We start from the raw sequence: 12,929 nt of genomic DNA on the forward strand, positions 1-12,929 counted from the left end.
AGATTCCCCACGATGAAATTTGCTACTGGCCCCACCAAATGGCCCTCCTTAAATCCTGAAGGTAATCATTGAATACTTTTTCTGATTACTTCCTCCCACAGACTTCGCGTTTTCCCTACTTGTTGAATTACTATGGCCCATCTCATTGTAATGCCATCGCCCTAAAGCCCAAAATGTTCTGCCAACTCTTCCAACTCTAGTAGCCCCAGAAGGCAGGAGCAGACTGATGGTAGGCCAAAACTGGGCATGATAAAGAGCAAATACTACAGGGAGTTCCCTGGTGGGCTAGTGGTTAGGATTCCCGGCTTTCACTGCTGTGGCCCGGGTTCAATCCCTGGTCAGGGAACTGAGATCCTGAAAACTGCGAGGCATGGCCCCCCCCCAAAAAAATACTACCGTTTGCTACCCGGGGGATAGAAGAGGGTAATCAAACACGGTCCTTAAGCGTGAAACTTAAATGGAGCTGGAAAAACAATAATGATTTACTTATGGAAGACCAGAAGAGTATCATTAAAGACATGACCAGGAGACCAGAAGAAAGTCTGCTACCCTAGGGACAATGGAGTTGAGAACGTGAGGGAGCTCATGGGGAATGAGATAAAGGGTTCAGGCTATGAGGGGATGACTTCCCAGGAGAAGCAAGATCCTGAAAGAAATGCATGATTTGGACAGGTGAAGACTTGGCCATTTCAGATGAGGGGAGCAGCACGAAGAGAGGCACAGAGGCGGGAAGCAGCACTGCATGTGGAGAAGATGGGGGAGACCCTGGCATGGCTGGGGCAGGGCTCACATGTTGGGGAGGCGGAGGGGAGAGCACTGAAGTGGGGCAGTGGGGCTTAACCAGGGACGGCCCTGTAACTTGGGCAGATTTCTTCCTAGTATGCAGTTTCTGATGCTGAATGAAACCTGTGCTCTATTTGAATGATTTCCTGCACACCTTACACTCGTAAGGTTTCTCCCCAGTGTGTACTCGCTGGTGCTGAACCAGGGTGATTTTCTGATTGAACGCCTTCCCAGACTCCTGGCATTCATAAGGTTTCTCCCCGGTGTGGATTCTCTGATGTATTATAAAGCATGAGCTACAACTGAAAGTTTTCCAACATTCATGACACTTATAGAGTTTTTCCCCAGTGTGGAACCTCTGGTGCTGGAGAAATACTGAACTCCGGCAGAAAGCCTTGCCGCACTCTTTACACTCGTAAGGTTTCTCCCCAGTGTGGATTCTCTGATGCTGAATCAGGACTGAATTCGAGCTGAAGCTTTTCCCACACTCCTTACATTTGTATGGCTTCTCCCCAGTGTGGATTCGCTTATGGATGACGCAGTCATAGCTACACTGAAAGGCCCTCCCACATTCCTTACATTTAAGGGGTTCTCCCCAGTGTGGATTCGATGATGCCGGATAAGTTTTGAGTTGTAGCTGAAGGTTTTCCCACAGTCCCTACATTCATAGGGTTTCTCTCCCCCATGGAGTTTCTGATGCTGAAGAAGGTGGGAGTTTTGACTGAAGGCTTGTCCACATTCCTGGCACGGGTACGGTTTCTCCCCAGTGTGGATTTTCTGGTGCCGTGACAGTTTTGAGTTATATCTGAAGGCTTTCCCACATTCTTTACATATGTAGGGCTTCTCATCCGTGTGAATTCTCTGATGCTGGTGAAGGTCTGAATGTTGGTTGAAATATCTGCCACACTCACCACATTTACAAAATACCTGTTCTCTAGGGAGGCCCTGCTTTGCAATGAGATGTGTGTGGACACCACATCTTCCTTCCAGTTGTCTAGCTATCTCTTCTCTTTCAATGGTGGAAGATGTATGATCCTGGACTGGCAAATCTGTGAAATCGCCATTCTTTGAGTTTGTTTTCTTCCCCATGTCATACAGGTTCAGCTTCGCTAAGCTGTTCTCAAAGTGAGGGTGCTGGAGAATGTCCACCAGCAGTACCTCCATTATCGGTCTGCGTGACTCTGGTCCTTTAGAAATGCTCAGCTCTGGAGTTTGCCCTCCACTCTCAGTCTTGGTTTTACCACCTAGCATGATGAAAAGAAAACACAATATAACTGAATCACATTGCTGTACACCTGAAACTAACACAACATTGTTAATCAACTATACTTCAATATAAAGTAAAAATTAAAATAAATAAACACACACACACACAGAGAAAGTGAAGGGACAGAAAAAGATATTCCATGCAGGGCCTCCCTGGCGGCGCAAGTGGTTGAGAGTCCGCCTGCCGATGCAGGGGATACGGGTTCGTGCCCCGGTCTGGGAGGATCCCATATGCCGCGGAGCGGCTGGGCCCGTGAGCCATGGCCGCTGAGCCTGCGCGTCCGGAGCCTGTGCTCCGCAACGGGGGAGGCCACAACAGTGAGAGGCCCGCATACCGCAAAAAAAAAAAAAAAAAAAAAAAAAAGATATTCCATGCAAATGGAAACAAAAAGAAAGCTGGAGTAGCAATACTCATACCAGCTGGAGTAGCAATACTCATACCAGACAGAATATAGTTTATTTATTTATTTATTTATTTATTTTTGCTGTACGCGGGCCTCTCACTGCTGTGGCCTCTCCCGTTGCGGAGCACAGGCTCCGGACACACAGGCCCCGCGGCCATGGCTCGCGGGCCCAGCCGCTCCGCGGCATGTGGGATCTTCCGGGATCGGGGCACGAACCCGTGTCCCCTGCATCGGCAGGCGGACTCTCAACCACTGCGCCACCATGGAAGCCCCAGAATATAGTTTAAAACAAAGACTGTAACAAAAAAAACAAAGAAGGGCATTACATAAAGATAAAGGTATCAAAGAAAAAAAAAAGGAAAAGAAAAAAGAAAACATAACAGTCACCTATTTATGCTAGAAGGAGAAAGGGATTAAGCAGTACTAGCTTGCCCGGGACATATGTACTTTTTGGAGGGAGACATAGCCTCCTGATGGTGCCCTGAAGGAACAGTTAAAAATACTGGAGGTGGAGAAGGAAAGCAATGCCATTAAGAAAACAAAACCAGTGCAGGCAGCAGAAACTGTTAATGGAGACAAATGGAAGAAGAAAAATGGGTATGGGGTGGAGAAATTGCTGGAATGGAAAGGAATTAAGAAGAGTAGAGGGAGGGAATTCCCTGGTGGTTCAGTAGTTAGGACTCAGCGCTTTCACTGCTGTGGGCCTGGGTTCAATCCCTGGTTGGGGAACTAAGATCCTGCAAGCCACACAGAGCAGCCAAAAAAAAAAAAAAGGGGAAAGCAGAGGGAGCTGAGGTAGAGGAAGGAGATCTCTGAACTACAGCAAAGAGAGCTAGGTAAGCAGCTCTCATGTCACACAGCGTCCAGAGGGCTGGGAGATGCTGTCCGCAACAGTGGATCTCAAGGCCATGTCAAGGCAAGAAACTGTCCAAATGCTTTAGAGTATTCTGTAATCTTTAAAGAGATGTGCTCTATAGCAAGTCTGACTGGGGAAAAAATGGTTTGTAACACTGCCGGTTATGAGGGGTTCATAAAAGGACCTCAATTTCAAAACCTATGGCTGTCCCCTGGGAGAGAGACTTACCCACGAAAGGAAAAAAGACATGGCTAGTCAAGACCCTTCTAGGACTGGAGATGGCAACTGGCGGGCAAGGGGGACCCACACTCTCACTGGTGGCACGACAACAGGGAAGCCGTTTTTGCCTTTTCAGGCACCAAAAGTGAAATTTCTAGCTTAGTTTTTCTTGAGTTATTTTGACCATGACTCACTCAGTACACACATGCTTCCACACAAAAACGTATACACTCATACAAAACTGAAACGGAAACAAAAGTTTCACAGAATGATACCCTTAATAAGAGTGATGAACATATGACAGATTTTATACAAGTTTGGTCTATTTTATTTAAGCCTAGCACAGTCTAGTCTAATTTTTAAATGCTGAGCACAACTCATTGAGGAGTTGCAACCCAGAATTTTAAAAACACAGTTCAAGATTCTCAAGAACAGTGGTCCTCAAAGTGTGGTTCCAGGACCATCATTATCTGGGAGCTTGTTAGAAATTCAGATTCTCAGGCCCTACCCCAATCTGCCAAATTAGGCTCTCTGGAGGTGGTGTCCAGCAGTCTGTGTTTTAACAAGCCCTGCAAGTGATTCTGATGCACACTAGGGTTTGAAACCCACTGATCTAGAAACTAAAAGAGGCAGTTGGAGGCTGTTTTTTCATGGTTTTAGGCTGCACTGTCTGATTAGGTGGTCACTAGCCACATGTGGCTATCTAAATTTAAATTAATTAAAATGGAACGAAATTAAAAATTCAGTTCCTCAGCTGCATTAGCCATATTTCAGGTGCTCATGTGGCTAATGGCTACCATATTGGAGAGTGCAGATATGTAACACTTCCATCACTGTAGAAAGCTTTACTGGACAATGCTGGTTTAAAGCTGTTGGCAGGCTAACTAAACAATGTGTAGCTGTGGCAAAGGGAGACACTGACAATTGCAGGTGGGTCCCTGGGAAAGGGTTTCATCAAGGTGACCTGAAGTACTGGAGCCAACCTAAAGGTACCGATGAAAACAGAGTGTAGGTGAATAATAAAGGGGTATTTGGTTTACAGAGGTTCTGAATAGCATTAGCGATCCAGAGAGTATAAGAACAGGGCCAATTAAATGAGAAAGGCTATACACCAAATCTCTGGATGGTTCTTTACATTTACTTCAATTCAATATCTTTCAAAAAAGGAAACCACTCATTCCCAATCATGCTTTCTGCAAACCAACCAATACTTCACATTAATAGAATGAAAGAAGAGAATTGTATGATCATCTCAATAGATACAGAAAAAGCATTTCGCAAAATTCAACATCCATACACGATAAAAACTCTTAACAAATTAGGCATAGAAAGAACATATCTCAACATAATAAATGCCATAAATGACATGCCCACAGCTAACATCATACTCAAGGGTGAAACGTTGAAAGCTTTTCCTCTAAGATCAGGAACAAGACAAGGGTGCCCACTCTCACCACTCCTATTCAATACAATACTGGAAATCCTAGCTAGAGAAAACAGGCAAGAAAAAGAAATAAAAGGTACCAGAAACGGAAAGGAAAAAATAAAATTGTCTCTATTTGCAGATAACATGATTTTATATATAGAAAATTCTAAAGACTCAACAAAAAACTGTTAGATCTAATCAATGAATTCAGTAAAGTTGCAGGATATAAAATTAACATACAAAAATCTGAACACTTTCTATACACTAACAATGAGTTTTCTGAGAAATAATGAAATTGATCCCATTTACAACAGCATCAAAAACAATAAAATACTTAGGAACAAATTTAACCAAGGGAGTGAAAGATATCTACTCGGAAAACTACAAGATATTGAGGGAAAAAAAAATCAAAGAAGACACAAATAAATGGAAAGATATCCCGTGTTCATGAATTGGAAGAACTAATATTGTTAAAATGTCAATACTACCAAAAGTCATCTATAGACTCAATGCAATCCCTAACAAGATGCCAAAAGCATTTTTTACAGAAGTAGAAAAAACACTCCCCAAAATAAACAGGGTTTCTTCCAAAAGCTAATTTATAAATTAGTGTTCAGGAATTCATAAACATTCCGTTCTCCTGTACAGTTTCACACACACCCATATAAAATATTCTTACAGAAAAAAGTTCTTACTATATTCTGTCTATATTCTTAAGTTGACCAACAGAAATCTATTTTCACTACAAAAGGTTTGAAATCCTTTAGTTTTACAAAGAAAAATGACAGAAAATGAAATGTTTGGACTCGTCTTTTCCAGTTTGGGTCTGAAGCTCCAGCAAGGGAACCTTTTTCATGTTAAATCATTAAAAGACCAAAGGAGGGAAAGCTGAAGAGGAACATGGTAGGTTCTCCTGCTTACCTGTGCAGACACCTCTCACCTCTCTCCTGATGGGTGTCCAGGGATCCAGGACCCTTGGTGCTTCCCCTCGCTCTAGCTGGAATATCAGATCTGGTTTGGGGAATGGAAATGATACTGAAGGAGAAAGAAAAGGAACAGGAAGCTGAGGAGAGTCTCCTCTGACCCCTCTCAGCCCACCCTCTGCTTTGCCAGGTGGAAAAAGAAGTGATGTCCTAGGAGATGAAGTGAGGCCAGAATGGAGAGACTCTGGGGTGTAAGGAGGGCTCAAACTGTTTTGCTCAGGAGGAAGTTTATTCTGGCTCTGAGAACAAAGAAAGTTCCCACTGTCATTGGAAGTGTGTATGGGGGAGCCCCAGGAGACTCTCACACAGAGGAGATGGGGCCAGAGTCTCCTCCAGGGAATTGAAAGAGTGAAGGAACAAACATGGAACCTTCTCAGTGCTCTGTGCCCAGAGCAAAGCCCCTCCCAGGTGAGTTCCCACAGGGAAAGAGGGGAAGGCTTTTTTTGGCCACACCTTGCAGCTTGTGGAAATCTTAGTTCCCTGACCAGGGGCTGAACCCGTGCCCTCGACAGTAAAAGCGTGGAGTCCTAACCACTGGACCGCCAGGGAATTCCCGAGAAGTCTCGTTTAAAACCAAAGTGGCGACTTCCCTGGTGGTCCAGTAGCTAAGACTCCACGCTCCCAATGCAGGGGGCCCGGGTTCAGTCCCTGCTCAGGGAACTAGATCCCACGTGCTGTAACTAAGAGTTCACGTGCCACAACTAAAGATTTCACATGCAACTAGAGATCACGCATGCTGCAACTAAAGATCCTGCATGCCACAACTGAAGATCTCGCACGCCGCAACTAAGACCTGGCACAGACAAATAAATAATAATTTAAAAAAAACAAAAAACAAAAAACAAAGCAAACCCAGATCTTTCTCCAGCAGCTACTCCTGCAACTCGGGATTGGGGAGCTCAGCTCATGGAGCATCAATCCTGGTAGTATTAGAGATCCCAGATCCATTAAGGAGGAAACCAGGAGCTCACAATGGCAAAAGCCGAGTTTTAGGAAGGAAGGAGGACTCACCCAAGGAAGTTACGTTTGCATAATTCTCCAGCATCACCTCCCTATACAGGGTCCTCTGAGCAGAGTCCAGGCTGGCCCATTGGTTCTGGGTGAAGTACATGGCCATGTCCTCAAAGCTCACTGATTCCTGAAACAACAGGTTCCTGCTCAAGCCCTGGATGGGGCAGAGGGAGCGGCTTGAACTCCAGGAAAGGGAGGAATCTCCTGGAGTCCATGGCTCTGAGCCCCAGGGAGGGTGTGTACTGGAAAGAAGAGCCACACAGCACCCCAGTCAGGCACAGCCCTCAGCCAGCATCCCCATTTTCAATGTGCTTGCCTCTGGGGCCCCACTACCGTCATCCCAAGCACACAGTGCAGCACCTACTGTTGTCTGCCTGGTGATCACAGCAACCCTGGGTCTGGTTCCATGGGCTGGGTCCATCTTTCTGGCATGTTTTCTAAAATGACCACAGCAGGTATCTTTTGTCCAGGCTCCACCCATTCTGAAGTCCCCATCAGGGCCTCCCACTCAGCTCCTCTCTGGACAGCCCCCTCCATATCTTTTAGTGTAGACAGAGGGGCGATTCTTCCTCTTCCCAACATCTTGCCTTATCAGAAAGCTGTTTGTCCTATGAAGGCAATGTCACCTCCTCCTTTCCTAACACATCTGACTCCAGAGACAGAAAGGCAGTCTCCATTCTTCAACATGGACCTGTCCCTGATCACCTAAGCTCTGTCTGACCTGCCAACACTGTCCTCTTCACCAGGTGTGTCTCTTCCTGCCTCCCACTGGGGCCGTTTCCACCTTCCCAAGGGAGAAGGAAAGTCATAGTTTGTTTAGGCCATTGTGCCTTGTACCGTGTCAGTTACTTTCACATCAATTAGCTCAATCCTTAGAACACATCTGTGAAGTAAGAATTATTATTCCCATTTCTAGGTGATGGGGATCAGTGATAGTAAGCACTTTCCAATAGACAAAAGTGAGACCTCTTTATCTGAGTATTTATTACAAGGTTGAATAAGGAAGCAAAAATTTCAAAATGAACTGACCACTTACATAAATTAGTCCTACTATATCTCTCCCTGAATCACACTGTCCCCTATCCCAGTCTGTCAGGTCAACAACTGTCTCTTTGTGCTTAGTCCCTTATGGGTGGAAGAAATAACCGAAGAAGTATCGGAGGGTTGTAGCCATCATTGTAAAGATTGGTTCAGACAAGAACCATCGCTGGATGCTAAATCTAGGCGGAAATTTTGATGAGGAGCAGGATATGTGCATGCTCTTAAATGTTTCCCAACAGATTTATCAGTTGCAAGGGGAAAATAATAACTATACAGTGAAGAAATCAGATAACACCTTGACCAGGAAATCTAAACATGGCTAGTGTGACTGATGAACTGGATTTCTAATTTTAATTTAAATAGGCACCTGTAGCTAGTGGCTCCCTTACTGAACAGTGGAGAGAACAGACACTTTGCGGATCCTGAATGTAATATTCTGTCTTTACTTCCTTGAGAGTCACCAGCTGAGACCATGGTCCTGACCTTCCTCCTTCACATTATGGCTTCCACCCTCCTCTCCTCTCTAATTATCGATGCGTCCTTCGTTCTTTGTTCTCTGCAACATTCAGCTTCTCAACATCCGGCTCCATCTCTCATCACTCTGCTTTGGTCCTTTGCTAGTACTTCCTCCTTCTCCGTTATTAAATCAACAGCGTCGTAGATTCCTCTATGTGGGAAGCAGATAACAGAGCAGCACAGCATAATGGCTAACAGCACAGACTTTAGAGCTGTGGTTCTCAATGGGGGGTGGGGCGGGGGGAGACACTGTGCTCAACAGGGAATATGTAGCAATGCCTGGAGATGGTTTTAGTTGTCACAACTGTCGAGTGGTGGTGATAATACTGGCACCTAGTGGGTAGAGGCCAGGGACGGATGTTACTGTGGGGGACACAGGAGGGTCCCCCACAGCAAAGGGTTACCTGGCCCAAAATGTCAACAGTGCTGAGGTTGACAAACCCAGCTCTAGAGCCAGACTCCCTAGGTTCAAATCCCATCCCTATAGCCATTAGCTGTATGAACTTGGATGAGACACTTAACTTTCTGTGCCTCAGTTTCTTCATTTGGAAAACTGGGATAACAGCAGTACCTAGCTTATGGGGCTCTTGTAAGGATGGAATGCATTAATATGTGTAAAGCAAACATCACCTGGCACATGATGTTATATAAATCTCAGCACTTATTACAACCACAGATGAGATTAGGGGAACTTCCTAAAACATTCCAAATAACAAAAGTTCCTCATAGAGACTGGAGCAAAGGCTGACAGTTATATCTATCTATCTATCTATCTATCTCACTTCTGAGAGGTCCTAAAAGAGAGCAACTCAGCTGAGAGGTTTGAGTTTTTAGCATCTCTTCTAGCTGGAATGCACATGACAGCTGGAAATCAAGCGGCCACCTTGGATCATGAAGTAACCTTTGGTATGAGTGCCAGTGCTAGGACAGTGGAGCAGAAAGACGGAAGGAACATGGAGGACTTCCCTGGTGGCCCAGTGGTTAAGAATCCACCTGCCAATGCAGGGGACATGGGTTCGAGCCCTCGAGCCCTGGTCTGGGAAGATCCCACCTGCTGCGGAGCAACTAAGCCCGTGAGCCACGACTACTGAGCCTGCGCTCTAGAGCCTGTGAGCCACAACTACTGAACCTACGTGCCACAACTACTGAAGCCCACGTGCCTAGAGCCCGTGCTCCACAACAAGAGAAGCCACCACAATGAGAAGCTCGCGCACCGCAACAAAGAGTAGTCCCCGCTCACTGCAACTAGAGAAAGCCCGCACGCAGCAACGAAGACCCAACATAACCGAAAAATAAATAAACAATTAATTTTAAAAACGAAAGTAATTTATTAAAAAAAGAAAGGACCTGGATGTGTGATGACAGTGGAGCTGCCACACTAGCCCTAGGCTGCTTCTCCCAGACTTCTTTGCTGTGAGAGAGAAGCTTCTATCTTGTTTAAGCTACTGTCGCTTGGGTTCTCTTAGTGGAACATAATCCCCCATGACTACTATAGTCCAGGCAAAGCACTTGGAGAGAACAGACTGTCCCCAAAGATGTTTAAACATTTCCTGACACAGAACTAATGTTGGCTTAAGTGCTGAAACAGAAGTGCATGGTCCAGTGTCCAGAAAAATGAACCAAGTACACATTGCTCTTAAGTTTCTGGGATGGACCTTTCTCATTATATGATACATCCATTACATGATATACCCAGCTTTCTCATTACATGATGTAGGACTCTGGAGAAAAATTTACTGAAATTATCCTGTACCACTAAGAAAACTCTGGAGGGAAAACTTCCTCCAATACTGCATGAATTTGTGCCAACAATGCATACAGCCTCTTACACAGGTTAAGCTGCAGTCTTTGCAATGGGCTAGAGGCACTGGCTTCAGCTCCAAACTCAGCATTTCTCCAAGAATTCACCTCCTTCATCAATCCACACCCTCCAATGCTCCCTGTTTGGGCTTCATTGTACCCTGACTCCGTGGTCTGCAGAGTAAACTCCTCCTATGGGCGTGCCTGTTTAATCTTAGGTGGCAGCCTTCCTCTGTGTATTGTCACGCAGACTAGCACTCCCCAAATTTTAACTTGCCCATTAATTCCCCAGATATTGTACAAATGTATCTTCTGATTCAGGAGATCTGAGGTTCTGCCTTTCTAATGAGCCCCCTAGTGAGACCAAAGCTGCTCATCTGTGCACCGTACTTGCAGTTTGCATGGACATAGATTCTCAGCTTCTAGGAGAATTTATTGGCTGGTGCTCCCCTCTTTCCCAACCTGATCCTCCCAAGTTTATCCTACTCTCCCTCATCAACTCCCCTAACACACTCCTTTGCCATACTCTTTGATGGATGCAAAGCTAAGCACAGGACTGTCCAAGGCAGGCTACGGGTCCTGTAAAGCCCTTTCATATCTGTTTTGAATATGGAAAGCTGGAAGAAAGCTCAGCTCACCTGGGACCATGTCTGGAGCATGGCTGATGACCCCTGGCTTCGCGCGGTGCCCTCTTTGTTTGGAAAAGCAACAACCTTCATAGCTAAGAGGAGAAAGAACCACAATGAGACTGACCCTGTCTTGTTTCCCACACTTGCCAGCTCTTCCTCCATCAGTCTCCTCGCCACTATCCTTGGAAACATACTCTTAGGACACTGTGGATGGCCTCACTGCACCCTCGCTAGGGATTCATTGTGTGCTGCAACTGCTCCTTTGTACACTCTACAAATGTGCCTGGTGAGGATGTAAATTCCTAGAAAGAATCTCTGAAGCAAGAGTCAAGGACTGCAGTGTATTCGTGGTTTTTAAGAAAATCCCTGACCCACTGTGAATGCATTACTAAGTAGTCTGCACTGAATGCTTCTACTGATCATGAATGGCAGACTCTAAACAAGCTTCTCGAGAGAAAGTAGGGTAAAAGGGGTCCATGGACCTCTGCACCGGCTGCAGAAAAAAATGCAAGGGGTGTTCTGACCCCGGGAGGAAAAGGTAAGACGCTCAACGTCCCAGTGGGCGATGCGGACCGGAGACCACATCCACATCTGAACACTCAACCCTGGGAAGTAGGCGGCCCCAAACGTCACCTGACCCCACCTTGAGTACCGCGAATCAGAGGAGATCCGGCCGGCTCTTCGAGGCAGGAAGGTCTCTCGCGCTTCGCCGGCAGAAGGCTGGGACCAGGCTCGTGGCGCCCCGAGGGCCCCTCCGCAGCGAGTGCCAGGCCCTGACGCCCGAGCTCCGGATGGGGAGGGGTGGGCCACTGGGGAGCAGGGTCGCGGAATCCCCAGCCGCTCCCTGAGTGCCGGCAGCCCAGCCGAACAAGGCGGAAGCGCTCCCGGCCGGCGCCCTGGGCGCCTCTCTAGGAAGCCGGGAGGCTGGCCCTTCTCCATGGTTCCCCCAAGCCAGACTACTGCTCCCGCACCGGCTCTTCCCTATGGCTGCTCACCCCAAGTTGACGATCACTTCCTCAAGGACAGTTACCACGTTATACTTCTTGTGATGCTTCGAGTTCTGGCGCTAAGGTTTGCTAGCAGCAACTTAACCTAATGAATATAAAGCCCCATTCTCCCGCTTAGTGGCTGATGGCCTGGACCGTGACCTAAAATCATGAAGTCAGGGGTCTGACTATCCAGGTTCAAATCCTGTCTCCACCATTTATTCACTGTATGGCCTTGTGCTAATTACCAACCTTTTCCTCAGTTTTTCAGTTGAGAATGGTAATAGTTTCAAACTCATAAATTCAATGGATTAACTGACTCAAGTCAATTCATGCAAAGCACTTATAACAACTTCTGATTCTAAACTATCACACAGATACAGGCTGTAATACTGTGAATTAAGAAATACATATTTGGGGCTTCCCTGGTGGCGCAGTGGTTGGGAGTCCGCCTGCCGATGCAGGGGATACGGGTTCGTGCCCCGGTCTGGGAGGATCCCACATGCCGCGAAGAGGCTGGGCCCGTGAGCCATGGCCGCTGGGCCTGTGCGTCCGGAGCCTGTGCTCCGCAATGGGGGAGGCCACAGCAGTGAGAGGCCCGCGTACAGCAAAAAAAAAAAAAAAAAAAAAGAAATACATATTTGGGGAATTCCCTGGTGGTCCAGTGGTTACGACTCCTCGCTTCCACTGCAGGGGGCGCAGGTTCATCCCTGGTTGGGGAACTAAAATACATGCCACGCGGACAAAAAATTTAAAAATTAAACAAATTAAAAAAAAAAAGTTTGGTCTTCACTTCTTTCTGACAAAAGTTTCTAAAATCCTTGGAGTCTCCGTAGTAGTGAGACTGACTTTGTGTTTTCTGATAAGTCAGCAGCTGGGGGCTCCTAACTTCGGGGGTGACAGTTGGGGGGGGCCTCATCACCAGAGGAATCCACAAGGGGATTGGGACCACGTGGCTTGAATGCTAACCCCCACCGCCTGGAGGAGAGAGGGGTTGGAGATCCAGCTA

The 12,929-nt window shown here is 46.5% G+C and overlaps 1 protein-coding gene across 1 annotated transcript; it reads right to left on the reverse strand.

Annotated features, from left to right (window-relative positions):
• Positions 1–446: 446 nt before the first annotated feature.
• On the reverse strand, positions 447–11,779 carry ZNF619 (zinc finger protein 619). Its single transcript, XM_060110184.1, is given in 6 exon segments — positions 447–1,374; positions 1,377–2,027; positions 5,876–5,989; positions 6,949–7,075; positions 10,944–11,026; positions 11,578–11,779. Coding segments are annotated over 5 exon segments (1,764 nt in total). The 5' UTR covers positions 11,025–11,026; positions 11,578–11,779; the 3' UTR covers positions 447–583.
• Between the last annotated feature and the right edge of the window lie 1,150 nt (positions 11,780–12,929).

The sequence above is a fragment of the Mesoplodon densirostris genome, chromosome 10 (genome assembly GCF_025265405.1).
Source record: "Mesoplodon densirostris isolate mMesDen1 chromosome 10, mMesDen1 primary haplotype, whole genome shotgun sequence".
NCBI classification, from domain to species: domain Eukaryota; kingdom Metazoa; phylum Chordata; class Mammalia; order Artiodactyla; family Ziphiidae; genus Mesoplodon; species Mesoplodon densirostris.